This window comes from Globicephala melas, chromosome 6 (genome assembly GCF_963455315.2).
Source record: "Globicephala melas chromosome 6, mGloMel1.2, whole genome shotgun sequence".
Taxonomy (NCBI): Eukaryota; Metazoa; Chordata; class Mammalia; order Artiodactyla; family Delphinidae; genus Globicephala; species Globicephala melas.
In genome coordinates, this window is record NC_083319.1 from 63,784,872 (window position 1) to 63,812,376 (window position 27,505).

At 35.7% G+C, this 27,505-nt stretch overlaps 1 protein-coding gene across 15 annotated transcripts in view; it reads right to left on the minus strand.

Annotated features, from left to right (window-relative positions):
- NFIB (nuclear factor I B) overlaps positions 1 to 27,505 on the minus strand; it is a 450,728-nt gene that overhangs the window by 59,480 nt on the left and 363,743 nt on the right. For all 15 annotated transcript variants that reach the window (XM_060300938.1, XM_060300944.2, XM_060300937.1 and 12 more), the window contains 3 exons: positions 12,076 to 12,144; positions 5,921 to 6,041; positions 2,165 to 2,283 (listed from right to left, as the gene is read on the minus strand). In XM_060300938.1, coding sequence (XP_060156921.1) covers positions 2,165 to 2,283; positions 5,921 to 6,041; positions 12,076 to 12,144 — 309 coding nt within the window. The remainder of the gene's footprint in view (positions 1 to 2,164; positions 2,284 to 5,920; positions 6,042 to 12,075; positions 12,145 to 27,505) is intronic.

Sequence of the window (27,505 nt, forward strand, 5' to 3'; positions counted from 1 at the left end):
TTTGAGATTGGCTTTATTCAATAGGCTGAAAGAGGAATCAATTCTTACAGAGTGACACTCTCTATAATAAAGAACACCTACACTTCTGCACAACACATCCATTGCCACACATTCACAATGTTAATGTTATTACCATTAGAATCTTTTCCAGAACAATTTTCTGATGAGGAAAATATGGCTTTGTTTAGAAAAAGCTGACAATGTCAGTAAAACAAGCAATAAAATATAAAGGGTTGAGGGTTTTGTTTTTATCCTTACTTCTGCAAGTCTGGTTAAGTCCCTGTTATTTCCTGCCTTTGCTAATGAAACTGGTGTTCTGCCTATCAATGGTTCATGTAGCCAACAAATATTTATTTGCCCCTACTAAGCACTAAGTGTTGTGCATGGTTCCCAGGCACTGGTTACACAGTAGCCAAACAGATAAAGTCCCCGCCCTCATGGTATAGACAGATTTAGACAATTAATCCCATAAACAAATACGGAACTATTTTATAAGCACAATGAAGGAACAATACAAGGTGTCAAGAGGTAAAGACCTGATTTAGATTGAAATTCCTTAATTTAGGCTGGGACCTGAAAACTGACCAAGAATTTGTCAGACGAAGAGACAGAAGAGGAGCCCTCCAGAGGGCATGGCTTATATGAAGGTCTTCGGTATTGCATTTCCAAATCTAAACAAAGCAGTAGGCTCAAGTGCAAGAAGGAAGCAGACGGCCCCTGCTGAGGCTGGAGCAGTGGTCAAGAGGCCAGAGGACAAGATAAAGGTCCGTGGATCACAGGAAGGAATTCTGAGCTTCTCCTAAGAGAAGCAGGATGTGACTGAAGTAGGGGAGTGATATGACATTATTATGTTTTAAAAGATGGTTCTGTCTAAAGAATAGATTTGGGAGGTGGAGTGAGATCTCAGAGCCCAAACTCTCCAGCTGATTTTCAAATCCTTCCTTAAAACGATCTCCCTTTATTTCCATCCACACACACAGCCTCCCACCACAGGGCTCATACATGGCCATTCAGAAATTTACTTCCCCACCTCAATGCTTGCCTGTGCTTTTGTCTGTGCCCACGCTGTCCCCTTCTTTACTAGTTAAAAATCTCAGCATGCTAAAGGAGACCCATCTGACTCAATGTCAATTCCTCCATGAAGATGTTTCACCCTTCTTTAAATGCTATGGCACTCGGTAGGAAAACATGGAGCAGCAGAAAAGGAGTGCTGAACTTTGGCTTTAACTGCTAAGCTTCAGAGCTATTTGGTCTCCTGAGATTACTGGACATGCAGCTCCTCAAGCCTCAGAGACACACGCCCAAGTCATGGGCTAAAAAACATTGAGAATGAGCTCTATTTTTTTTTTTTTTACATTTTTAATAAAATGGAGAATTTTATCTAAAAGAATTTTCAAATACATTTTGTGCTGCTGATATGTCATATTTGCATACATACCAACAAAAATTGTTAGCTAATCTTTGTTTCCATGTTTAATAATCTCCTTCTGTGGCAAAAAGGCATGAGTATGTCAGATGAAGTATATTTAGTCCAATAGATTTTAAGAATGAAAAAGAGCAAAGTAAGAATTCAGAGAGCCAAATAATACCTATTTCTTAAAGTTATATTTTTCCCTAGAGCTGCCCTAGAACTGGGTTATAGTTTTATCTAGATAAAATAACTAGATTGACTCAGACACCAAGTGTCTTACATTACATTTATTTATTGTTCATGTTGTACCTACTTCCAAAAGGAAGTATGGCTTCCTTTAAATGGGAACTTTCAGTAACTAGTACCTGAGAACCGCTTAAAGCCTGGCTCCTCCTTAAAATACCCCATTAAGAGGAGCGGATTGATTTGACTGAATCAGAACTTGTGCTTCTGCTACAATCCAGCCAACTAATGTAGCCTGGTCGTCATCAGTCACACACACATTGAGGGTTCTAAAAAGATCATTTTGTCTAAAAAAAAAGTTTAATAAACACATAAAAATATGGGAATTTTGTAACTTCACTTTAACAAGATTTGACTAGTACATGACCTTAAAAATAATTTTATTGCAATCATTTCATGAAAAAAATATAATCCATATTGATTCAATTATGAAATTTTGACTAAATGAAATTTGTGAAAGGAGCTGACATTTTACTCTACTGTTCCTAGAGGCAACGCCTTATTACTCACCTTGATCTCTTTCATGCCATGTTCGACTTCCAGCAGCTGGTGAATTCGGAGAGGGATAAAAGTCTCCTGTAGGACTTGGTTCCATATTTTCATCTATGGATATAGTTTTGGGTCTTTTGCTGTTAAAATATGACAAGAGTGAATGTTAATGGGATTTCCAGAAAGATGTGTAGCATCTGAAAATACATAATCTGAGAATATTCTTACTGTGGAAATTTCCACAAACACAAGTAACAGTATCTCAGAACCACTTTGAAATAATGGTGAGTATTTCAGACATCAATAGGAGTAGCAGACATTTCTAGTTGTATGTAACATTTACTATAATATATCAGAACTGTACCTGTCTAACAAATGTGTTTATTATATTTACATGTTGAAATATATTTCCAGTAGTAGAACACTATTTTCAGTACTAAAAAGTGAATTCTTAATGTGATAGGTATACTAATTTAAAAATTGTTGTCGATTGTACCTGACTCATAATTATTATCAATATGAATAACGTTCGTTGGTACGGCACTTGCCATTAAAAATGTAATCCCTTCATGTCAATTCAAAGATAAGTAAACTCCTTAACCTTCCTAAACTCAGTTTAATCATCTGTAAAATGGAAATAATAAAAAGGGGAGTGGTTGAGAGGATTAAATGAGTTATTAAATGTAAATCTCATGCATTTAGTGGCTGGCATTCAGAAGACACTTATAAAATAGTAATTATTAGTAACAACCCTATTTTTAATAATATTAAAAATTTTATAGTACTTTACTGATTACAAACTATTTCATATATCCTTTTTTTAAAATAGATCTTTATTGGAGTATAATTGCTTCACAATACTGTGTTAGTTTCTATTGTACAACAAAGTGAATCAGCCATATGCATACATATGTCCCCATATCCCCTCCCTTATGGGCCTCCCTCCCATCCTCCCTATCCCACCTCTCTAGGTCATTGCAAAGCAGAGGGAGAGCATGCTGCTGCTTCCCACTAGCTAACTATTTTACATTCGGTAGTGCATATACATCAATGCTACTCTCACTTTGCCCCAGCTTCCCCCTCCTACCCCGTGTCCTCAAGTCCATTCTCTGTCTACATCTTTATTCCTGCCCTGCAACTAGGTTCATCAGAACCATTTTGTTTTTTTTTTTAGATTCCATATATATGTGTTAGCACATGGTATTTGCTTTTCTCTTTCTGACTTACTTCACTCTGTATGACAGACTCTAGGTCTGTCCACCTCACTACAAATAACTCAATTTCGTTTCTTTTTATGGCTGAGTAATATTCCATTGTATATATGTGCCACATCTTCTTTATTCATTCATCTGTCGATGGACATTTAGCTTGGTTCCATGTCCTGGCTATTGTAAATAGTGCTGCATTGAACATTGTGGTACATGTCTTTTTTTGAATTATGGTTTTCTCAGGGTATATGCCCAGTAGTGGGATTGCTGGGTCATATGGTAGTTCTATTTTTAGTTTTTTAAGGAACCTCCACACTGTTTTCCATAGTGGTTGTATCAATTTACATTCCCACCAACAGTGTAGGAGGGTTCCCTTTTCACCACACCCTTTCCAGCATTTATTGTTTTTAGATTTTTTTCCTAAAAACTTAGGTTATTGATCCTTTATTCTTAAGATCAACCATGAAAAATAGGTCATTGCCAAATTCAAACCAAAATAACTTTCAAAGTATTATAATATATTTTAATAAAGAAAACATAGTTTTATCTCAATTACTAAGAAAAGTGAATATTTAGAGCAGAGATTAAAAAGCTATTCTATGCCACATGCCATATTGCTTGATATACTGCTTTCAAACATCTTCACCAATACCCTATTAAACAGTAAGTTATGAGTAGAGAAATGGATACTTTTTCCTTAAATTAAAAAAAAATCTTATTCACACCTATGGAAATAAAAACTAAAAACGATATCTTCTGAATGAACTTTATACAGTGATAATAAACCTAATGTCATAGGATTTCAGAGTTGTAATTCACTTTAGAAGCCATACACATAAACCAATCCTCCATTTTCTTACAAGTGGGAAGACAAATTTGGAGAAAATCAATTGCCCAGGGCATGTTAATGGAAGCAGTCTGACACAAAGTAAAGACTTCTGACTTCTGAGACTGTGCTCTTTCTACTACACTGTTTCCAAATCCTGGAAGCATGTGCATGTCTGGGTATATGCATAGATACATTTGTGATTAATATTTGACTCACAACTCCCGGAGTATCAACATGATGCAGGAGATGGCAATTTCTATCCATGCTAAACCACAGTGAGAGTAAATAGTTTCTTTGGTTTCTTTGTAGGGTATCCAAAGTTAGAATGTATTTTTTAAGCCTCCTTTAATCTAATTCTCCCATCTGTAAATCAGCGGTAAATATGTATGGAAAACTTGAAATGAGGGAGAAAAGACTTTCATAAGGAAATAATAGAGAAATTTTTTTAAACCTTTTTTATTTGAATGACGTAGTATCTGATACTGAATGATCATGAGGAAAGATCTGTGTTGACAGCATACCAATCCACCAGACAAAATAAAAAATTACTATTCGCATTTTAAATTTAGAAAAACTAAAGCATTTTTAACACTTCACCATATCACAGTTTTAATGATAATAAACCCTATTATCTTGCTACGCAATCTAACTATATGAAAATATAGTTTGACCATAAATGACATCAAATTGAACTTAGTTAATAAACAAACAAATGTGCATAGCCCCACAATTAATTCAAATGCAATTAATTTTTGTTTTTGAGAATAGCATAGGAATATAGTTATCCAGATTTTTAAATTTTTTAACAGTTGATACTGTGAAATATATGTTTTGCTCTGGAACTCAAGTATGATCTTCTATCTGATCGTGGGTATATTTAATGCCATGGAAATGAGATTGCTCTTCCTATATTGAAGATTCAACTCAAAAAAACCCAATAAAGCTATAATATTTGTCTCATTCACTCAGCCCTCTTCTATCATTCAACAATAGGGGAACATATGAAATCCCATGTACTACAACTTGCCAAGTTAATTTTCCCTCACTTAAATAGGAGATCTCTTTTTAAACTCCTGTGGGACTGAAAGTTACAATCAGAAGGTCAAGAGAGAAATATGAGAATGTCAGCAGAGAACTAAAAGGCAAAGTCACCTCACTGTAGCTGTTCCCCAACAAAGGCTGGTTAGGCCAAATCTCAGAGCAGGTAATACTTTCACTGGTAACTGAGAGTTAACTAAATTATTCAAAGAACATCAACTAACTGAAGAACTTGGCAAACCTGTTGCCTAGAATAAGGCCTTTTAAGGTTAAGTAAATGACACATTTTATTTTTCATGTTTCATTATCCCCAGCTTGGACATGGTATTAGGGTAAAAGTTGGATGAATCAATCCTAAACCAGGGATCTTTGCTATGGCAATACCATTTTTAAAGTCACCAAAAGAATTACTTATAGAGTTATAATACTTCATATAAGGGGATAAAAATATTAATACATTTTCATAGTTCCCTTGTCTCCCCAAAAAGCCTCTTTAAAATGCTTTGAACAACAATTTAACTTTCAAATTTCAAAATAAATTTAACCAGGAAAGATGAAAACTTTGTGTAAAATCAGCAAAAATCTTGAACTCTTTGCTTTATTTCCCCCTTCTCTTTACCTGTGTACCTATCTATCTGCACGTCTACTTATTTACCTATTTGCATATAGACTGAGAACAAAAGCAGCTCCTCTTTCAGTTACCTGCTTGGTGGAGAAGACAGCGACCTCTGAAGATTGACCCCCGAGTTCATGTCATGATAGTATGGTTGGCTTGGGATTTCTCCAATTGGGAAGTTGACTCCAGTTCCCTGGGTTATGGGTGCTGAGGAATGAAACAACAACACCAACAAACATTGGGAATGCCATTTACTGTTGTCATCTCTATTCAAATGTAATAATCTAATATTTTCCATGCCTCTGGGCAAGGAGGAGGGGAACTCTCTTTACCTTAAGAATCTAATACCAGCCTTTCACTGGTTAAGACTTGCAAACATCCTCACGATGCCAATGTTCAAGTGTGGAAACTTGAGGCACGCTATCATCACTGGTTACCCCTTCTCCCACTCCCACTGCCCAAGCTTCTTCACTCAGTCCTTTGTGTTAGTCGTCACTACACCTGTCACCTCACTAGTCTCTAGATGCCCCACAGGGAACAATATATGTTGCCTATCGCTCGGCACCAAGGAAGGCACTCTGTACTAAGTCAGATCTCAAAAACCAAATTATTGTTAAATAAATCGAATTAGAATAGTTTCACAAGAGGCGATTATTATTTTAAAATAATGTTAACGTTAATGTTAGAATGCATTAGAAATCATATTTATAATTATTTGATATAAAAATAATTCTTGTATTAGGACAGGTATATAAGTAAAATTGACAAATATGAAATAAAAGTCAAGATTCTTTTTCCAAAATACATACTCAGGTTTCATATATGAATGGTGAGTACAGTTTTACTCAACAGCTATGTTTTGTTTTTAAAAAAGTTTGTATGCCCAATTTCATAAGTCATTTAAAATATACTCATGGAGTTTTATACTTTAAGGTATTATTTTATAAATCAAGAAGTCTTTTTGAGTTTGTTGATGTATTAAGAACTGAAAATTTTCATGTAATATTGGTTGTTGTACAATGGATTACATCTTTTCAAATTTTTAAAATTGGTTTCTAGACATCTTGAATAAATCTGTCAGACAGCATGTTGTGTTAGAATGAGTAGGATCTTGGGAGATAGACAGCCTTTTAGTTTTAACTCCCTCTGCCACTTATTGGCTATGTGCCTCAGTTTCCTGAACTGTAAAATGAAAATTAGAATAAAATTAGAATAAAATGAAAATTAGAATAACATATGATTATTTTGAGGATGAGATGAGGTAAGGAGTGATAAAAGTCCAGCATCATGCCTAGTGTATAATGGATATTCAACAAATGTGAATTCCCTTCTTTCCTTGCTTTCTTCCCTGAAATTCTTCCCTGGCAACCTAGAGTGGTCAGCAAAGATGAAACAGTTCAAAAACCCACGCAAAGCTGGTGAACTGGTACAAATGAACCTATTTGCTGAAGGTTTGTTCATTCAATAAGATATTGTGAAAAAAAAAAAAGATATTGTGCCCATTACTGGCAGGTGCTGCAAGGGACCCAAAATAGTCTAAGATAGTTCCCGTGCTTAATAAGACATACTGGGCAACAGGTTGGGTAAACAAAATACTCATGAAAAACACAGAGATACCAGCATAATGCGTTTTATAATGAAACTTCCAAATGAATGACATGATCAATAAATGCTATAGGATTTCAAGGAAAGAAGAATCTGATACAAGCTTGAATGGTCCAAGAAATCTGTGGAAAAGTCACAGCTGGCCCAGGGCTTTGGAAGATGAGTAAGGTAGTAAAGGGAGGTTACTCTAAACAGCAATCACTACAGGAGCAAGGTCATGGGCAGAGATGACATACAAGATGGAGGCCAGCCAGGTTGGTGTCAAAGGACAATGCTTAAGAATAGTTTCTATTTTTTCACCTGTTTTTATCAGGCCTTCAAGATCTCCAATGAGAGAAAGTGTATCCTATGTGGGGTGGGAAAATTCTGGAGCCCTTGAAATTCACGCTAAGAACACAAAGTCTACTTAACCTTCCCCTCTCTCCAAACTAACCACACGTTGAGTAAAAAATTCCAAAGGGACAGCCGATTTTCAAGGAATTTTTCTTACTTAGAATTTTTAATAAGCATGTGAAATGTGTTCACTATCAGTTGAATCGTACTTCACTATCTCAGGCAGGCTGAGACTAACAAAGTATTTTTAAAGAAAATACGATTAGGAGGTGCATGCTTTGGAGAGAAACAATCAAGGAATACACAACGATTATCTCTCCCCATTAAAAATTAATCAGTACATACGAGATTAGTCTCAGCTCTAACACTCTGGAGTTTCTGCCTCTGTTAGGTTGTTCATATTATATAATATGCTTCAGTCTCATTTTACACAGAAAATATTAGCGTTCAATGTGCAACTATGCCTAATGGCTCGAGTTCTTTGGACAGTTAAAATGTAGCTGCTTGTTGTGGCTTGAGGTACACCAGAGGTTAAAAAAAAATGCAAGGTAAGAAATCCCGCAGTAACCACATGCTTTAAAGTTTATTATTAGAACCATGTTCTATGTGACATTGGAAAGCAGAGTATGTGCTGGAAGGAGGCATTTGAGGGGCTCAGTGAACGTAAGCAATCTGTTTGGCTTCCAACAGCAGTGATGGATGCAATTCAAAGAACTGAGTTACCAACGGGAAACTTACAGGTTATATCTTATATCAACTATTTGCAATTTATTAAGCTCATGCAATATTTAGGCAAAGATTTGTAGTTTCTATTTAATAAACATATGGCTTGATAGTCAACACAGATTGCTTGACCGTATGCATACTAGGTATAATTTATAGGAAAATGATAATTAAAAATCTTTGGAAATTTTGTTTTTTTCTAAGTTTTGTTCCAGAAGGATTCTTCCAAAGTATCAAGAAGGCAATAGTGGAATCTAAACAAACAAACAAACAGAAGACCAAACTCAAAGAAAAGGGTACCAGAGGTGGGTGTTGTGGGGGGGGAGGGAGAATTGGAGGAAGGTGGTCAAAACGTACAAACTTCTAGTTATAAAATAAATAGGTATTGGGGATGTAATGTACAACATGAGGACTACAATGAACACCGCTGTAGGATATACAGGAAAGCTGTTAAGAGAGTAGATCCTAAGAGTTCTCAACACAAGGAAATAACGTTTTCTCTCTTTTTCGTATCTGTATGAGATGATGGATGTTGACTAAACTTACTGTGGCATTTCACAACATACGTCAGTCAAGTCATTATGCTACACACCTTAAAATTCTACAGCGCTACATGTCAACTAAATCTCAGTAAAACTGCGGGGGTGGGGTACAAGACGGAAAATCAAGCTCTAGTCATGGCTTAAGCGAAACAAGAACAAGAACACCTTGTCTACGGATTTACACACGAGCACCGTAAAATTTAGTGTGCATTTTTACACTAAACGGGAGATTACGGAAATTAAAGTAGATTAATAGCGAACATGGCCAGATTCTAAAACAGCACACAGGCACAAAATTTATCTAATGACAAAGTGCATGAGAACAGCAAGTCCCAGGCAGATGTGCCTGTTTAAAAGCCTCTGGAAAAACTTACATCAGACGCAAAGACCAGTGTTAGCACCTCTCCCAGAGAGCAGCAAGGGGCCCGAAGGCTGCAAATCATGTTTAAGAGGCTGCCAATACCCTCTTAGAAACCAAGCTCAGAAGAACCTCGGACTCCAAGGGTTAGAGGCCAACCCTTAATCTCTCTTATTGTTCTCCTCACTCCAAAAGCTGATCCTAAATCAACTTTTAAGATGGTGATAATATCATTCACCAGAAAGATCACTATCCTAAAACTGAACAGCTTCATTAGCTAAAGTCAACATGCACATTAGAGGGTCATGTGAGAGTAAAACCCCAGAGGACAGAAACCATTAACATACCGTAAACCCTCAAGAAGTCAGAATTTGTGATATACAGCGTAAGGGTTGTGCTGAAGTTGATGTTTACTTAGCAAACCCTTATTTCATAAACAATGAAGTTCAATTGTGTAAATAAGATTATAATGTGGATATATTAAAACACTTAGGAGAATAACTTCTCAAGCATTTCAGAGACACCTATTTACATATGCAGTAGAAAATACATGTTTGCTGAATAAAGTAACTAATGAATGAATACAGATAATTAATCTACTAATTACAAATTAGTAATGTTTGTTATAACAGATAACTTAAAAACCTCTAGGAGATGACAATATGAATCAAGAAAGAATGAATGGTATATGTTAAATTTGCCTCATTTCTGAACTATTATAGAAAGGGTTTTTTTTTAAAGATTTTTTTGATGTGGACCATTTTTAAAGTCTTTATTGAATTTGTTACAATATTTCTTCTGTTTTATGTTCTGGTTTTTTGGCCACAAGGCATGTGGGATCTTAGCTCCCAAACCAGGGATCGAACCTGCACCTCCCGCTTTGGAAGGTGAATTCTCCACCACTGGACCACCAGGAAAGTCCCTAAAAAGGTATTTTTTTAATCTATTTTTATGTTTCAAATTCAGATTTCTCAAAATATCAATCTGGGCTTTTAAAAGTTCTCATGTGGCTCTCCTACAGCATCTAGCATAATGTTACCTATAATGAGGAACTAGTAATATTTTCTGACAGACAACTCTACTGTCCTTCTCATAAGAAGGGTGAAAATATATCATAAAACTGAGAAAAGTACAAATTTAAACAAATAATTTCATAATGTCTCATAACTGTAGCAGCATAACCTCTCTGCTAAAGAGCAGTATGGGGAAACACACACACACATACACACATCTTTAAATACCCCCTTCCTTACATGATGCCATAAAGTAGTAGTAAGTAAGTCAGGCATGTTCCTTTCCAAATTAAAAATAAACATAAAGAAGTTCAAATATCAGAGGCCTTTGCACAACACATATTGATCAGGAAAAACAAACAAGGCTCATCGCCTTGGTGAATGAAGTAAATGAAGTAGACCATCAGAATCCTCTTGCCCAGCAAATATGAACCCTATAGGTACAGGCATACAGGATATTAATTTGGTCTCCTACACTGCCCCCAAATCAACAGATCCAGGGCAGAAGTCTTTGGGGCATACATTTATCCACTGCAGAATTACGTCAGAAAGGATGCTACTAAAGTCTTAAATGCTCATGTACAGAACTCTCTGAAATACAGGCTGTTTGCACTAGCCACTTCAGAAATCTGAACTATTTGAGAAACTACAGTTCCAAAGACAAAGTCACCTACTACCTTGGAGATTACTTCACTCAACGCCATGCTAAAGCACTACCTATACTTACCCTTAGTAACTCATTCTTGTTTGTTCTTTTTGGATCATCATAATTCTTGTTCATGACCTCTGAATTTGACCCAAGTGAAAAACACAACTTAAACAGGCTCCAGAGTGCCCCTACATCATCTGAATAAATCATTCCAAACTGTGACACTCTCTATCAAAATGTCAGGTGAAAATACACCCTGCAAAGTTACATAAATAAGCTAAATCAGAGAAGAGAGCAAGTAGAAATGAGTCACCCCCTTCAGCATAATCAATGAGATAAGAACTGCATCTTACATATATTTGCACACACCAGTAATAACTAAAAGAGTTGATCAAGGAAACGTCTCCCTTGCTTAGTTAGCTGGCCAGGTGAACTTACTCGAGAAAATTCTCACCCAGCCTGTCAAGAATGGTGTCTCAGGTGAGGTGCCCAATGGAAACAATTGGACATTGTTTTGGATAACAATGCTTTCTATCTATATCCAGCTACAATCTGCAAAGTTAATTTCTGCATCCCTCTACACTCTGCATGTTAGTGTGTATATCCTGTACATCTCCAAGCCCTCACCAAAATGTTAGCAAAATGAAAAAGCACTTATCTACAGGAAACTTATGTGGGTTATCATAACAACACTGAGTACATTTAATTAATCACACTTCCTTTGATATAAATGACCATCTATGGTCACAGAGTGAACAGTGAATTAAACGAATACCGATAACACAGCAAGCAGAACAAACCGCAAATTGTTTTTGTGCTACAGAAAGTGTTGATTTAAATGCAAATATTTTAGAAAACCAGACAAAATATGTTCACTTCTGATTTCATCAAAAGGTCAGAGATTTAAAAACTCAAATTCTCCTAATACACAGTTCTCTTCATACTGTATTTAAGGTTCAAATGTAAAATATTTTAAATCATACTGTATAGTTAAATAATAAGAAAACAGTTTACTTACTTCTGGATACCCTCACAAGTTCTGATACATTGAAGACTCCAGATTTTACAAAACTATCCTCAAGGTATCCTGAAAATAAACATCAAGATGAAAGAGATCAACATAAGCAGGAAGCAAATAAATGATTAAACACTAGAATTTGTTCAAGTGTTTTAAACCAAAGGTTAGAACAAAACCCAAGTATGCTTACAACGAAGAACTGTAAAAGCAAAACTCTTGTAAAATGCAAACTGGGTCCGTTTAAACAAACGTTTAACCTTTAGAAGCTAAATAATCTCTCAGGAAAATTTTTTAACTTTCCAATGGTACAGGGCAATTGGTATGGTTTTATTTGCCACTGCCCACGCATAGGAAATGAAGGTTCAGAGGCCCTCAGATCGGTAGCACCTGGTAGAATAAAGTCCATCCATTAAAAAAAAAAAAGAGAAATAAAGAAAAAGGAAAACCACAGCCACAATTAGCACCTTGTTGGAATTACTCCAAAGATCTCTTGAAAACACTGTTCTTTCACAAATCCTTCCCCGATTAAAAAGTGAGTTGCTGTTACCAGCACTCCCACCGTTGTTCCCGTCATGGATCACACAAAAGCAGAACCCGTACATACAGCAAATACTTTACACAGACCTATTTCTGTGCACCATTAATATACCTCACATGATTTCACTGCTTTCTCACCCTTGCTGCCACTCCCTGGGACTCCCTTCATGTCTAGAACTGGATCCTTTTTCTGGCGAATGTGGTGAAGCCAGACCTCCAGGAATGCCTCCTGACCCTTCCGTGACCTCCAGGTCCAGGGCCCACAGTAGCCGTGGGCCACGGGTCAGGAGCCTGAGTAAGTCAGACATGCTTGCTAGCTGGTCTAACTCTTTCCAGGACTGCAGATGGGGCCACCAGTCCTATCCCCAGGTTCTCATCCAGAAGAAGGAAGTGTAGTGAGGGTAAGAGGGAGGGAACACCTTAGGTAGGAGGGATATGGCTACTCTCTGCTGCCCCAGGGAGAGAATAAGAGTGTGAAAATCCTCAGAATTAAAATGCTTCCAGGAAAAAACTCTAAATTCCAAGAACCGGCAATTTGACTGGATGTTCCATAAAGCTTCAGGGCTGACCAAGAGATTAGATTCGGGGCAGGGATGAGAGAGGTCTGGGTGTTTTAGCAACATGGCTCACTCAAGTCAAAGAGCTGGGGTTTGACTCCTGACTACAGTTTGCCAGTGTGGCATCCTGGAATAATTAATCATAATAATTAATAATTCTAAATTAATAATAATAATAGTCCTGGAACATTTAGACTCTTTGTACTTCAGATTCCTCATTTGTATATTAGAGATAATAAAATTACCTACCTTACATCGTTGTTACAAATAATAAGTGAGATAAAAATATAAAACCCAGAGTAGGCACTGAGTAAATGTTACCAATAAGTTAGGATTGGCCTATGGAGTCAGCAATCACCCATACACTGAAATATGCACACTGAATTCCAGACACGCTCAAGTTATTTGTAAATCATCATTTAGAAATTTTACCAGAGAGAAAGCTACCAGCCCACTTTTTAACCATACACAGCATGAAAAGACAGAAAGTCATTCAATTAGCATATATGCCTCACTGCTGTGAATAAACAGGGGTGCTGCGTATGTCTGAACACTGTTTTATATCCATCCATCTACCTTCTTTAGAAATAGCAAAAGAATGAGAAGAAATTATGAGATCTCAGTTGGTGATAAAACTCAGGTCTCATGTTAAGTCACTGCTCTGAAAAAGATATACCTTTTTAAGAGGATAATAACAAAGTGTCCCCACTTGATGCAGCTCTATTTTAAGAAACGCCTACTTCTTCAGCAATTAATTTTTCACCAGGTTGAATTCATTTCAGTGATTATTGAGAAATTTCCAGGTAGACAACATTGTACAAAGTGCTAAAAGCCACTGAGACATAAAAAGGACATTGACTCCCTTTGTGTGGCTGGAGACATGTGTTACATAAACATCTATTATGTTTTTAATTTTGATAGGTTATCATTGTATACAAAGATTTTTATTGCTTTTGTTGTTTTAAGCATAATAGATTATACTTTATTTTACATGTGGTAAACATAACATTTTATATATGACAAATACATTAAATACAGAGAACTTATTTATCATGACTACAGCCTGTGTGCTTAACCAATCAGACAAGATTATTTGTCCTTCCCCAACCGTACTCTGTAAAGGCCTGCCCTCATATCTTTCTAACGTAGCTGCCTCTGATCAGAAGGGCCCTCTTTCCACAGGCTCACCTCGCAGCCTTCAATGTCCAGCTCAACCACCATCTGCTCCATAATCTGCTTTTCCACCCTCCCCTCCCAACTCCTGTGCCACCTAGAAATAATCTCTTTCTTCTGTATTCACATAGCACCTAGTTTGTTCTCACTTTATATCACTTTGCACATTCAAGTTTACCAAGATAACTGTTTTCAAGCCTTGTGTTTCTTCTTATTTGGGAGAGTGACTGGGTTTTGTTCATCTCTATATCTCCCTTAACAACTAACTCATCGCCCACATTACAGTAACTACGAAACGCTTGCAAAACAAATGTAAAGTTCAGCTTTTTGAAACATGGTCACAAATGAACACCTTAACAATTTTATAACAATGAAGATAAAGATAGCTTAAGATCGAAGGATAACTCTACTGACCCTTGTTATTTTCTGGAACTTGTTTGCCGAGGAGTTTATTTAAGCTTTTGGGCAAAATGGGAAAGCATAACGATTACAGTCAGATTATATCTCTGACTTTGTTGTGTAATTAATGTACAACTTTAGGCATGTAGTACAAAATAACTACCAAGGGACTAGAGGGGTTCAAATAGTTCACAAATATTTAAAAATCGATGAATGAGTGAATGAATAGTGAACATTTCATTTATATAAATTATTCCATGTGTAATACTTAATAACAATTCAATACATGGATATTATCTGAAGTTCATTTCCTTATCACTCCAATGAGTAGTTAGGACTCCATTTGCTTCTAAGTCATGCCCATTAAGATGGAGTGATGTGTGGTCCTGTCACGAGCCGAATCCTAAGGGAGGGAAGAGCCACCTCGAGGTAATCCTACCAGCAGGAAGACAGCAAGGCAGTCACACACAGACAGATACAATGACCATCTCATAGAAAAGGGAAGGCAACTCAGAATGCTGAGGGTGCTTCTCCACTCCCTACCCCCAATTCCCCAAGTTCTGAGGAATTTGGATCTACAAGGAAAACTGAAAGATTTTACTAAAACTATGAAAGACACTGAAAATATGTCAGAACTGCTTTCGCACCCACTAGCCAAAACGCAACACCATAGGTCCCACTGGGCTCCACTCCTGTGTGGAGCACAGCGAGACTTCAGTAAAAGGAGGGCTCCCAAGGCTAAGTGGTGACAATGACCTTATGGGGGGGGGGTGGGAATCAGGCGGCTGGGTAGCCTGGGAGAAGCACCTGAAGCAGATGGCTGCCCCCTTCATGCATCTTTGCACGCAGCACAGCCTTTACAATGGACAGACATTACCCAAGATGAGGCGGGCTAAAGAAAAGAAACAGTGGATGACACGGTACTTGGCCAGCTAATAGTCCTTGCTCACAAGCATACGAGAGAGTACTTAAGGACTCTGGCAAAATAACTGGAGAGGATCATGCAGGGGGTCAGAAGCCCTGCTATACAATACAGAGGGTAACACTCAGCAAAATGCAGGTGCTTGCTGTTAACACAACCCCATGTGTAACCTCCAGGCTTCTGGGGCCTTCTAAAAACATGGTTTTCATGTGTTACATAGACCACTGTGAATCTAAATAGCTGACACAGAGGCCAAAGATCTTAAAGCAATTTGGAGACATTCATACAGTAAATTCCCTTCATCTACCAAAGGAAATATGAGCATCTCTGAGACAGAGCAGCTGCTTAATGGTTACTGAGCAATATTACACAACAGCTTACACCAGGAAGCAAAGAACAACTTAGCATTTATGTGATGCTGTATTTACACTACATGTATGCTTTTTAAAAAATAAAATTGAGTAGGAAATAAAGACCTCTGCAAACTGAAAATTCTCAAAGGCAATATCAAATTATATTATTTTACTGTTTTTATTTTTCTCTAACAAAAGCAACAATAAATCACTACTCAGAAGTTAATATAGTGTTTAACCTCCTTTACAAACAATAACAGAGGGATGCAATGGCATATCTAACTGTTAATATCTCAAATTATAATCAGCACCATTTAAATGTTAAACAACATTTACACAGAAAATCCAAAGGAAGACTGATAATGGCTCATTTTTATGGTCTACTGTGTTCTATTCTTGAAATTAAAAAAAAACACAGAAAGCAGTTATTAAATTCATGAAAGCTGTCTTCAAGTATTTGAAGGACTGTTAATGTAGATGGTGGATTAGACTTATTCTGCATAGTTCCAGGAACTGTTTTTTTGGCTCAGTAAACAGATTTGTCATCCAATAAGAAAAGTCCTAGAAAGGAATGTGAGACCTTGCAAAGGTAATAATAACCAACACATGCCAAGCTACTGCACTAAGTTCTTAGAAAGCATGAATGCACAACATGCCCACAATTATCCTCAAGTTGTTACTATTTTACAGAATGAGGAAACCTGCGTCTACAAATATAGGGGGTTTCCCAGCGGATGTAAAGACCCCTCCACTGGATTTAAGAATTCTCACTTTGGGTAGGAAGTTGGATAAGAGCACTTCAAAAGCCCACTGCAACTCTCAGATTCCACTTTTTTACACGGCTGTTTTCCTGTTAGTTTTCTTGCATTGCTCCATTTGGAGAAAGAAGAGAACACTGGGTATCTCACAGGCATGCTCCAGCCCTAGGATTCCAATTGTTCACTTCCTTCAACTGAGTGTAAAAGATGCCTAAATTGTTTTGTTTATAGATGTAAAGGGGGAGAAGATAAGATTATTTCATACTAGCTCTTTGCCAATCTTCATAAAACTTCAGCTACCAAAACTAACCCATTGGTGATTTTTCTGGTAGGGGTGTTATAAGACAGGACTCTCTTCAGTTTCTCAACTGATCTGAACTGTCCATGGTTAAGGATGGAAACTGTGATTATAAAATAGATACACTAATCACAGCAAAGATAACAATTCTCTGCACAGAGACTGAATCTCAGCCTATAGCTAACATTTTAGTATAAATTTACAATTAAGTTTGTCCTTCAACATGAAATGTAAATATCTGATGGTGATTGAAATGACCTGGTAGAGTCAGAATTTTTCTGACTTTAACACACTCTGATAGTAGTATATTAATATATTATTTATGTTTTTAAGTATTTCCTTTGAGTCCATTAAACTTTTCCTACATATATATAATATACATAAATATGGATTTTTATAAAATTGAGATTAAAATTTAAATAAATGCATATCCTGCCTTTTTCTAAGTAACATTGTATCTTTCCCTTTAGATTAAATACTTTTCCAAAAGCATGATTTTAATGCCTGCACCATATTATACTGCATGGCTGTATCATACTTTATGTGACCATTCTCCCATTGTTTGGCATTTTAGGTTATTTCCCAGTTTAAAAAATATTATAAACAGCACTGCCATTAACATCATAGGACACAAATTTTTGTCAGCAATTCTTATGATTTCCTTAGGCTGGAGTTCCCAGAAGTGGAATTAGCGGGTCAAAGGACATAAACTCTTTTAAAGCTCTTGGTAAAAACTGTCAAGCTGCTTTCCATAAAGGTTTTTGCCAATTTATACTCCCTCAGGCACATCATGAGCGTTTCCATGTCACCACCCTGCTGCCAGGATTACATATTAGTCATATTAATGGGATTTGTTTTTAACTGTGGCAAGTTGATAGAGAAAAGATATCATTACATTAATGTTATAACTTTCATTTATTTAATTATAATAATGTTAGATATTTTCATATACATATGCATTATTTCTCTGAAGAGAACTTTCAAAAATATGTAAAATAGGAATAGTGCTAGCAGGAATATTTTATTCATAATGTTAATGAGAATACTTCTAGAGTTTCACAGTTAATAATTTTGGCCATTAATTGATGATTGATTTTTCCTCATCATCTGATATATTAGTTTATTCCTAGTTTTCTCAGAGTGTTTTTTAAAGTTTTCTGATCAGAATCGTTGTTATTATTAAATGTCTTTTTGGCATTGTGAGATTATCCTTTTTTTCCATTACAGCATTTTTTGTTGTTACATATTACAAATTCTTAGATTAAATTATTTTTGTTGGTCCATGGAACATAGCTTTTTAAATTTACTGTTGAACTGATTTATTAACAGTTTTCTTCCAAATTCTCTATATGTAGTTGGGATACTTTTGTGGGAATCTTTGTATTTTATTTGCCAAGTTTTCATACCAGGGTTATATGCATGCTTCATAAAATGGTTTGGATGACAGTCATTATTTTTCATAAAAAAAAAAAAAAAAGTTGAAAGTTTGGAAAAACTCACTGGTAAAATCATCTTTCCAGAATGTGTTTCAGAGAAGATTCTTAGACAACTCCAAGTGTTTCACGAAATTTAATCTACTCCTATTTTCTGATCTTGAGACAATTTTATTACATATTATTCAAGAAAATCAATTCTTGCAGATTTTAAAATTTCTTAGCACAGATACTTTATGGTTTACTAAGTGGGCTATGTTTATTTTTACTTTATTGAAATTATAATAAAATTAAATTTTATAATATCATCTTAAAATATACTACAATTAATATAATTATATTAAATTACATTAAACTATACTAAAAAATCAGCTCTGTCACTTACTATGTAAACTTAAGGCAAGTGAAGCAATTTTTCTACGTCCCCCCATTTCTCTTCTCTAAAATACCAGATAATCATAGTACCTGTGAGTCAATATGAAAGCTGTATACTATTTTCAAATAATGAGAGACATTTCATTTTAAAAGCAGGGAAAGGGAAGATAGAACTTCCAAATTAACAGCTAGGAAACAAAATACAATGAATAGGAACTTAAGAAAGTCAAAATAAGAACATAAGGTATAAATAAGTGATTAAAGTAAAACAACAGGAATAAAATCAAATATATCAATCATTATAACAAATGTAAGTGGACTGAATTATCCCATAAAGAAAGCATTAGATTAACTTAAGCAAACAAAATCCAGCTACTTTTAAGGAGCATACTTAAGACAAAGTGAGAATAAGAACAAAAAGTTGAAAATAAAATAGTAGGCAGAGAAGTCAGGCAAATTCACACAAAAAGAAATCAGTGTCAATCAGCAATGGTTTTAAGATGGAATTTAAGATGAATTAAAATAAACAGGTTAAAGAACATTATGAATGACATGCACCAAACAATATTGTGGAGAAATGCACCAATACATGCACCAAACAAGGTACTGGTGCAGCGAACAATACTGTGGAGAAATACATAAAATAAAATCTAATAATATACAAGAAACTTAATAAAAATATAATTTTTATCACCAAACAGTATTGTGAAGAAATGCATAAAATAAAATCCAATAAGATACAAGAAACTTGATAAAAATATAACTATAGTGAGAACTCTGAATACATCTTTTAGATTTGACCATGAATATTAGACAATTAGACTTATTTTTTAGAATGTGTCTTTTAGATTTGAATATGACTATTAGGCTATTAGACTTATTTTATATCATTCAAATACATCTTATACTCTGTTGGTATATCCATGGAAATTTTATAAAAATTGATCATGTCCTTGACCAAAAAGAAAATGTTAACAAATTCTTAAAAGTGGAGAATTTTTCAGGCCATTCTGTTTATCTTTGGCAAATAAAACTAAAAGTTAAAAAAAAAGTGACCATATCTTCTGAACTACATGAAAATTAAGAAAATAAGCCATGAATCAAATAGAAAATCAAAAGAAAAATTGTCAGCCATCTAGAAAGCAATGAAAAGAAAAAGACAAAAGAAAAAGGAAAATTGTTTACCATAAAAGAAAAACAGCAAAACAATCCAACAAAAATTCAAAAGGGAATTAAAGATAAAAGCTGAAATTAATAAAATAGAAAAAAGAGGAATATTTGAAACAATGAAAGGAAAGATGATTCTCTGAAAAGACAAGCAAAACAGAAAAATCATTTGCAAGCTTCATTAAGGGAAAAAAGAGAAGGCAAAAATATACAACTACAAGAATAGAAGGGAGACATAACCATAGAAACCAAATGCATTAAAAGAATTATGAGAGATTAACACATACAACTTACTGACCGCAACTTTCAAAACTTAAAGGGGCAATTACTTACTAAAATAAAAGTAACCACAATTGTGCAAAGTGGACCCTGAATAGAACACTTACCTAGTGCAGTGGTCCCCAAAATTTGCTGATTATTCGAACCACCTGGGGTTCTTAAAAAGCAATTTATGCGTGGCTTCCACTCCCAGCTATGCTGATTTAACTGGTATGGATATGACCCAGACATGAAGATGTTCTAAAAGTTGCCCAGGTGATTCCAATGTGCAGCAAAGTTTGGGAACCACTACGCTAGTCTCTTGTTATTCAAAATGTGGTCCCAGAACCAACAGCACTGGCATAACCTGGAAGCTTGCTGGAAATGCAGAAGCTCAGGCTCCACCAAGACCCTCGAAATCAGAATCTGCAGCTTAATGAGTTCATATGCACTTTAAAATTTGAAAACCCTACAACAGCATAAAAAGGAATTTTTAAAACCACTTTTAAAAATGACATAGGTACAGATGGGTGCACAGCTGGATTTTATCTATCCTCTACCTTGCCTTCAAATTTCAATGCTATTTACACTCTCCCAGGCTGTAGAAAATGGTAAGTTACCTTATGAAGCAGGCGCTGTCATAAGCCTTTATTAGGCCAGCAAAACTTAAATAACTAAACTTGGAATGTCCCTTATCAAAACAAAGCAAGCAAGCAACCAACCAAAGATCAAGCAAACATGTAAATGCAACTTCAGGAATCCTAAACACAGCGCTGGAACCGGTCAGAAGTCTCACCCTGGCAGTCCTCTGACTGTCTTCAGCGAATTAGGCCTCTTTCTAATACTAACTCGTTGGAACTGATGCACTTTGTTTAATGTATGCTGTCCTTTTTTTTTTTTCTTTTTTTTTAGCTGCTTGTTTGGAACAAAATGAAATGCATATTGCATTGTATCCTTCCTGCTTGCTATTTTTTCTCTTAAGTTTAAAAGTTATGCATTGAAGATAAAGTACACTTAAGGAGAAATGTGCACAAGAATACCTATTAAAATAACTCCCATCAAGTTTGATGGTGTAACTTCAAGGGATTAACAACTAACTATTTTGGATGGAAAAAAAAAAAGAATCCTAAATAAAATTGAATATATTCAATTCATATATTCAAACGGAATATAACAATGTTACCAAAAAAAGATACACTATTATCATTAGAGTTTATTCCAGGAATGAGTGCAGTTCACTATCAGGGAATCTAGCGATGTAATAGAGAAAAAACAAACAAACAACAGTAACAAAAAACAACAACACATGATCATATCAATTGAGGCTGAAAATGTACTTGACTCCGAGAAGAGAAGCAGGCTTCCCTAATAACAAATCTAAGCAGAAATAGAGATAAAAGCAAACAATAAAGACTCTTTAGCAAAACCTAAAAAAATTATACTAAAATGAGAAAATTAGTCTGCCATTCCTAGTTACCCAACCTCTTCAAGCCTCCTCCTCTTTTCAGTCCTTAAAAATGTAATCTGTAAATAAATTGGTCACAAAAAGGCAAACATTGTATGATTTCACTTAGATGAGGTATCTAGAGAGTCAAACTCATAGAAACAAAGGAGAATGGTGGTTGCCAGGGGCTGGGGGGAAGGGGGAAGAGTGAGGTGTTATTTAACGGGTACAGAGTTTCAGTTTTACAAGATGAAAAAGTTCCAGAGATTTGTTGCATAACAAAGTGAATAAACTTAACACTACTGAACTATACACTTAAAATGGTAAATTTTATGTCATATGTATTTTACAACAATTTAAAAAAAATGATCTGGAATTTGAGACCCAGAAAACTGTTATTAATTGCATATATATATATATATATATATATATACACACACACACACACACACATATATATATATTCAAGAACTACTTTTTACTTTGGAGTTTATGTCTATAATCTTATTTACAATAATTATTTAGATATAACTTTCTATTTAATTATTATTCTCATTATCAGTCTACCGTTATTGCTATATTTATATTTATAACGATCAGTATATATCTGAGGACTTTCCTCAACCTAAATTTTTTCTTTTTTAATTTTGGTGCATCACTTTGTCAACTGCAACAGGTTTTCAAGTAAAATTTTTACAAAGAAAATGAGGGACTATTATTCAAGACCACAAATAGTAAAGACTCTATTTCTATCACCTTTGACGAGAAATAAAATTCCTTGAACATTAAAAGAAATGCAGGTAACTTTTTCCTCTAGGATAATTACAAGATTCTTCTTTTTACCCATGAAATACAAAAACTGTAACAGGATAATATTTAGATATTATTACTATTGGCTGGATATGTTAGCCATATGAACCAGCATATTTAGATTACGTTTAGCTCATAAAAGTTTTCTTCATTTGTCCTTGATTCTATTTCTTTCCTAAATGCTCTTATTTCTCACTAAGAACACCTAAATAAATGCTAAATTTTCTATTCTTCCATCATAAACATTTTTCTCACCGTTTTTAACCTCTCTGTTCTTTTCCTCTGCTTTTGGAGCAAATATCTGTATCAGTGATTATTTCCACAGCATCAGTTCTGTTTTTTATTCTTCCAATCCAGATTTTAACTATATGAAAGCAGTTTTAGTTTTCTTGCTAGTCTTTTCTTTTTTTTTTTTGTGGTACGTGGGCCTCTCACTGCTGTGGACTCTCCCGCCGCGGAGCACAGGCTCCGGACGCGCAGGCCCAGCGTCCATGGCCCACGGGCCTAGCTGCTCCGCGGCATGTGGGATCCTCCCGGACCGGGGCACGAACCCGTGTCCCCTGCATCGGCAGGCGGACTCTCAACCACTAAACCACCAGGGAAGCCCCCTTGCTAGTCTTTCTTAACTCACATGGTACTCTGTTCACTGAAGCTATTATTTTATCTGTTCATTTTTCATGTAAGTCCCTTTTTCTAAGCAAACAAAATGTTTTCTCTGAAATTTCTTCTAGTTCTTCATTTTCAAAGATACGTTCTTCTGGATCTTAATGACAGACCCTTTCCCTTGTTCTTCAGTATTTTCTCACCAAGGGCACAGTTGGCTGTTTTCTTTTTACTTACAGGGTAGTCTATCCAAATTTAGGGTTTTGCCTCAAAAAAGCATACTGTATTTTTAGGTTGAGATTGAGGGCTCTAGAATTGACATAATTGGATCTTATCATTTACTAGCTGGATAACTTTGATTAAATTACTTAATATAAATAAAGAGTAATAATAACCATAATAATGATGATAATAAAATAATAGTGGCTATCATTTATTCAGTGTTACATGCCAGGCTCTGTGATAAGAGCTTTAAACTCTATCTCAGTTCAATTTCCATACTTGCTCCTTTTTTTAATTAATGACTGAATAAATACTTAAATTCTCTACCTCCAATTCTCATTTGTGAAATGGAAATAATAATCGTAATACTGAACTCATAGATTTGAGGTGAATATTAAATAAGAACGCTCATATGAAGTGCTTAGGGTTCAATAAATGATTGTTGGTAATGGCAGTAGTTGTAGTACTAGTAACAGTGTTAGTCGAAGTTCCAATTCCGACCAATTTCTAGTGACTGCGGGTCTTTCATCTAATGAACCTCTACTATAAAGCGGTGGGCTCTTCTCACCCCACCCCTAGATATGTAAGATCCTACCGAGAAGTACATGAAAACCCTTACTTTCTGGAAAGACAGATGGAACCAAGTTTACAGAGATCCTTATCTGTGGTGTTAGGAATTAAGACTCTAGCCCAGAGTGGAGAATTTTTGAAGGATTCCTGTTAGGAAATGGAATCAGACTGCTAGATGTCTTCCCATACTCTTCACTCCCTCTCTATAACCCATTTCCTAACCCTGTTGGTCTCTGGGTTTATAGCCTTTTAAATTGATATAGAAAAAGCTCTGAACCTAGGGAATGATAATGGGGTGTAATCAAACTTTAATGTCTATAATTTCTCAAGGAATCAACCCTGCTATCTTTCATGAGATAAAAGATAGGAAAACCACCACGTTTTAGATTAAATGCCACTACACTGGTCATATAGTTATGGGATAAGTCTCTGAGATTCTAATAAAAGGCTCTCCTTTAGTCTTAGTTTTAGTGTGCTTAGAAAAAACTTTCAAGGTTTTACATATACTCATGGAAGTTTTAGTGAAGAGTTGGGAGAATATGAATGAGAAGTTAAGCCAGAAAGGTGGACTTTATACTAGATAGCTAATGATAATTATTTTGCTGTATGCCTAAAAAGACCTGGATTTAAATCTCACTACTCTTAAGTCAAAATTCTAGCAGCCTTTTTTTCTTGGTAGAATTTGACAAGCTGATTCTATTTACGTGAAAATACAAAGGACCTAAAATAATTTTTTAAAGTTATTATAAACACTTATTATAAATAAGTTACGGAAATCAAGAAGAAACTTGATATTGCAAAAGACAGAAATATAGATCAATGAGATGGACCAGAAATAGACACATAAATATATGGCTATGGATATTTGGTAAGTGTTTATTCCCTTCATATATATATGTGTGTGTGTGTGTGTATATATATATGTGTATATACATATATAATATGTATATATTATATATAATAGGTAGATATGCAATTTATTCTATGTCAATTATACCTTAATAAAGTAAAAATAAATAAATTACCTCCTTAACCTATAAACAGTAGTCTCGAAATTTTCAGAAATCAGTATTTCCACATCACAAAAAGAATCACAAATGAATAAGGAACAGTCAATGTAATCAGGAAAAGTTTTGAAAATAATGACTTCCATTACATGCAATTTTTGCTACTTCTAGAAACCTACCTTACCTGTTTCCACATTCATAATCATGCAGACGCTAGGAACATTCTGGTACACTCACTAAACAGAAGCATAGAACAGCAAACAGGACTTCGCTATAATTCATTTGATTGGGAGAAGAGAACTGGATCCGTCTAAGACTGGTATTCTAAATCAGTAATCATATCAGGGCACTGCAATTCTCAGTCTGATACGTCCCTACAAAATGCATCATCAGACCATGCTACATGAGTTAGGAGTTCAGAACATCTCCGAAACAGTCATATCTAGGGTGTGGTGTACCTACAGGGCAGAAGCAGCCCACCATAACTGTCTCTATGAAACACCCTGCTTTTCCTGACTTAGGTCAGGTTCTGGGGCTGGGGATGTAACCTCAAGAACAAGTTACAATTGATGTAGCCTACTGTAGGTCTAAGCCTCTATTTCATAAATCTTGAACACTGCTGAACCGTCTCTGGCCAGGCATTGCCTTAGATACGGGGTTTACAAATAGAGTTATACAGTCCTCACCTGAAGGTGTTCAGAATCCACTAAGTGAAAAAGACAAGTAAATTGTGATATAGGTGCCGTTAAAGCTGTAAAACTGTACTACAGACAGGGTCTGGAGAAGTTTCACTGATGAGGTGTCAAGGGGGTACATGCATTCTAGGCAGAAAAACAACACAAAGACATAAAGGCTAAGGCTGGATGCAAGGTCCACGTGGGCAGTGGAAGGGCAAGGAGAGAACACACCGTGAAGGGCTGTATTAGACGCCATGGAAAGATTAGGCTTAGCCTAGAGTGGGAACCTTTGACACAGATAGGGGAGGGGAATGAAATAATCAGACTTGCACATTCTGAAGATCACCAGATGTATCACAGGGATAAAGACCCAAGGCAAAAATACCAGGCACAGAAATTAGGAACATTATTAAAATAATCTAGGTGCTCTAGTTAAAAGGAGAGCATGTCAATATTTTTTAAAATAACACATTAAGATTCAGCACTTAAAAAAATATTTTGCCTTCCTCATCTGTTATAAGAGTAACCCCATCAGTGGTCTTTCCTTGTCTCTCTACTTGTCTTTCTAAATGCTCTCTCAAAAACTCATGGACACTCCATGGTTCACCAGTCAACATTATATACTTACTTATTTAGAAAACATTGCTCGGCTTGAAAGAATTCAATTCAGAAGATGACTACAATCCAAAATACGAAATTTTGAAACTAAAAATCCACTACACTTACAAAAGTGCCACAAAATAAACAATGGAGCCAGTATCTTACAATAAATCACATCACTCGCCATTGGTGTCCGTCAGTGGCCTCTGTACCTCACCAGAAAAAGGGGCTCCACTGACGCAGACTGCAGCTCGTTGAGAAATGCACACGTAAACTCGTATCATTTGCCACGTGACTTCCTGTGCCAGGGCTCCCTGGGGCCTCTTCCTTGATCTCCTGAGGTCTCTAAACCCCAGACAAACCCCCCAAATCTCAATCTTAGCCCTGCGTCCCAAACCCTTTTCTCCTGATGGCTCATAAGCACTTTAAAAAAACCATTAAAAAATTACAGCTTTATTGAGATATAACTCTCATACCCTTTTAGAGTGCACAATTCAGTGGTCTGCAGTATATTCAAAGAGTCGTGTATCTATCTAATTCCAGATCATTTTCATCACCTTAAAAAGAAACGCTATACCCATTAGCAGTCATGTATCCATTTCCCCCAACATCTCCAAACCGCTGCCTTTGTGGATTTGCCTATTCCAGACATGTCATATCAATGGAACCATACAATGTATATATTTTAAAAATACATCATGTCACTGTTTGTTTCATGTCATTAACAAGTGCACATGATGATTTTAATGATGATAAGATCAAATCTGAAAGCCAAGTGGTTTTTCTGTGTTCTTCCTCCTGAATGCCTTGGGGAAATGAACATGCTCAGGTATGGAATAGCGGTGGGGAAGGGGATATCTCTGTTGGAGTCAAGAATTAGAAATATTTCAGTGCAAACAGGGAAGTGTCCCTAGTTCTATTACATAAAATAAAATGAAAGAGTGCAAGGCCACTGAAGACCAGCACACAAGTTAAAAGACCCAAAGTTATAACAACTTTGAAAACCAAAACCTGATTTTTTTCTTAAATTCTATGACCACCAATGATACTATTAGGTAAAAGCCAACATGAGTCAAATTACCACACAAAAGTACTTGCTTAAGTTACTTGGTACCTTGATACTTTCTGATAGTTACAGAAAAAGAAAAAAGAAATGAGATTTTAGTTGATCTGCCTAATAAGTTGAAAACACATTTTTTAATCTTGTGAGGTAGAAACAGATGAAAATCTAGGTAGCTAGATATATATATGTATCGACTTAGCATTT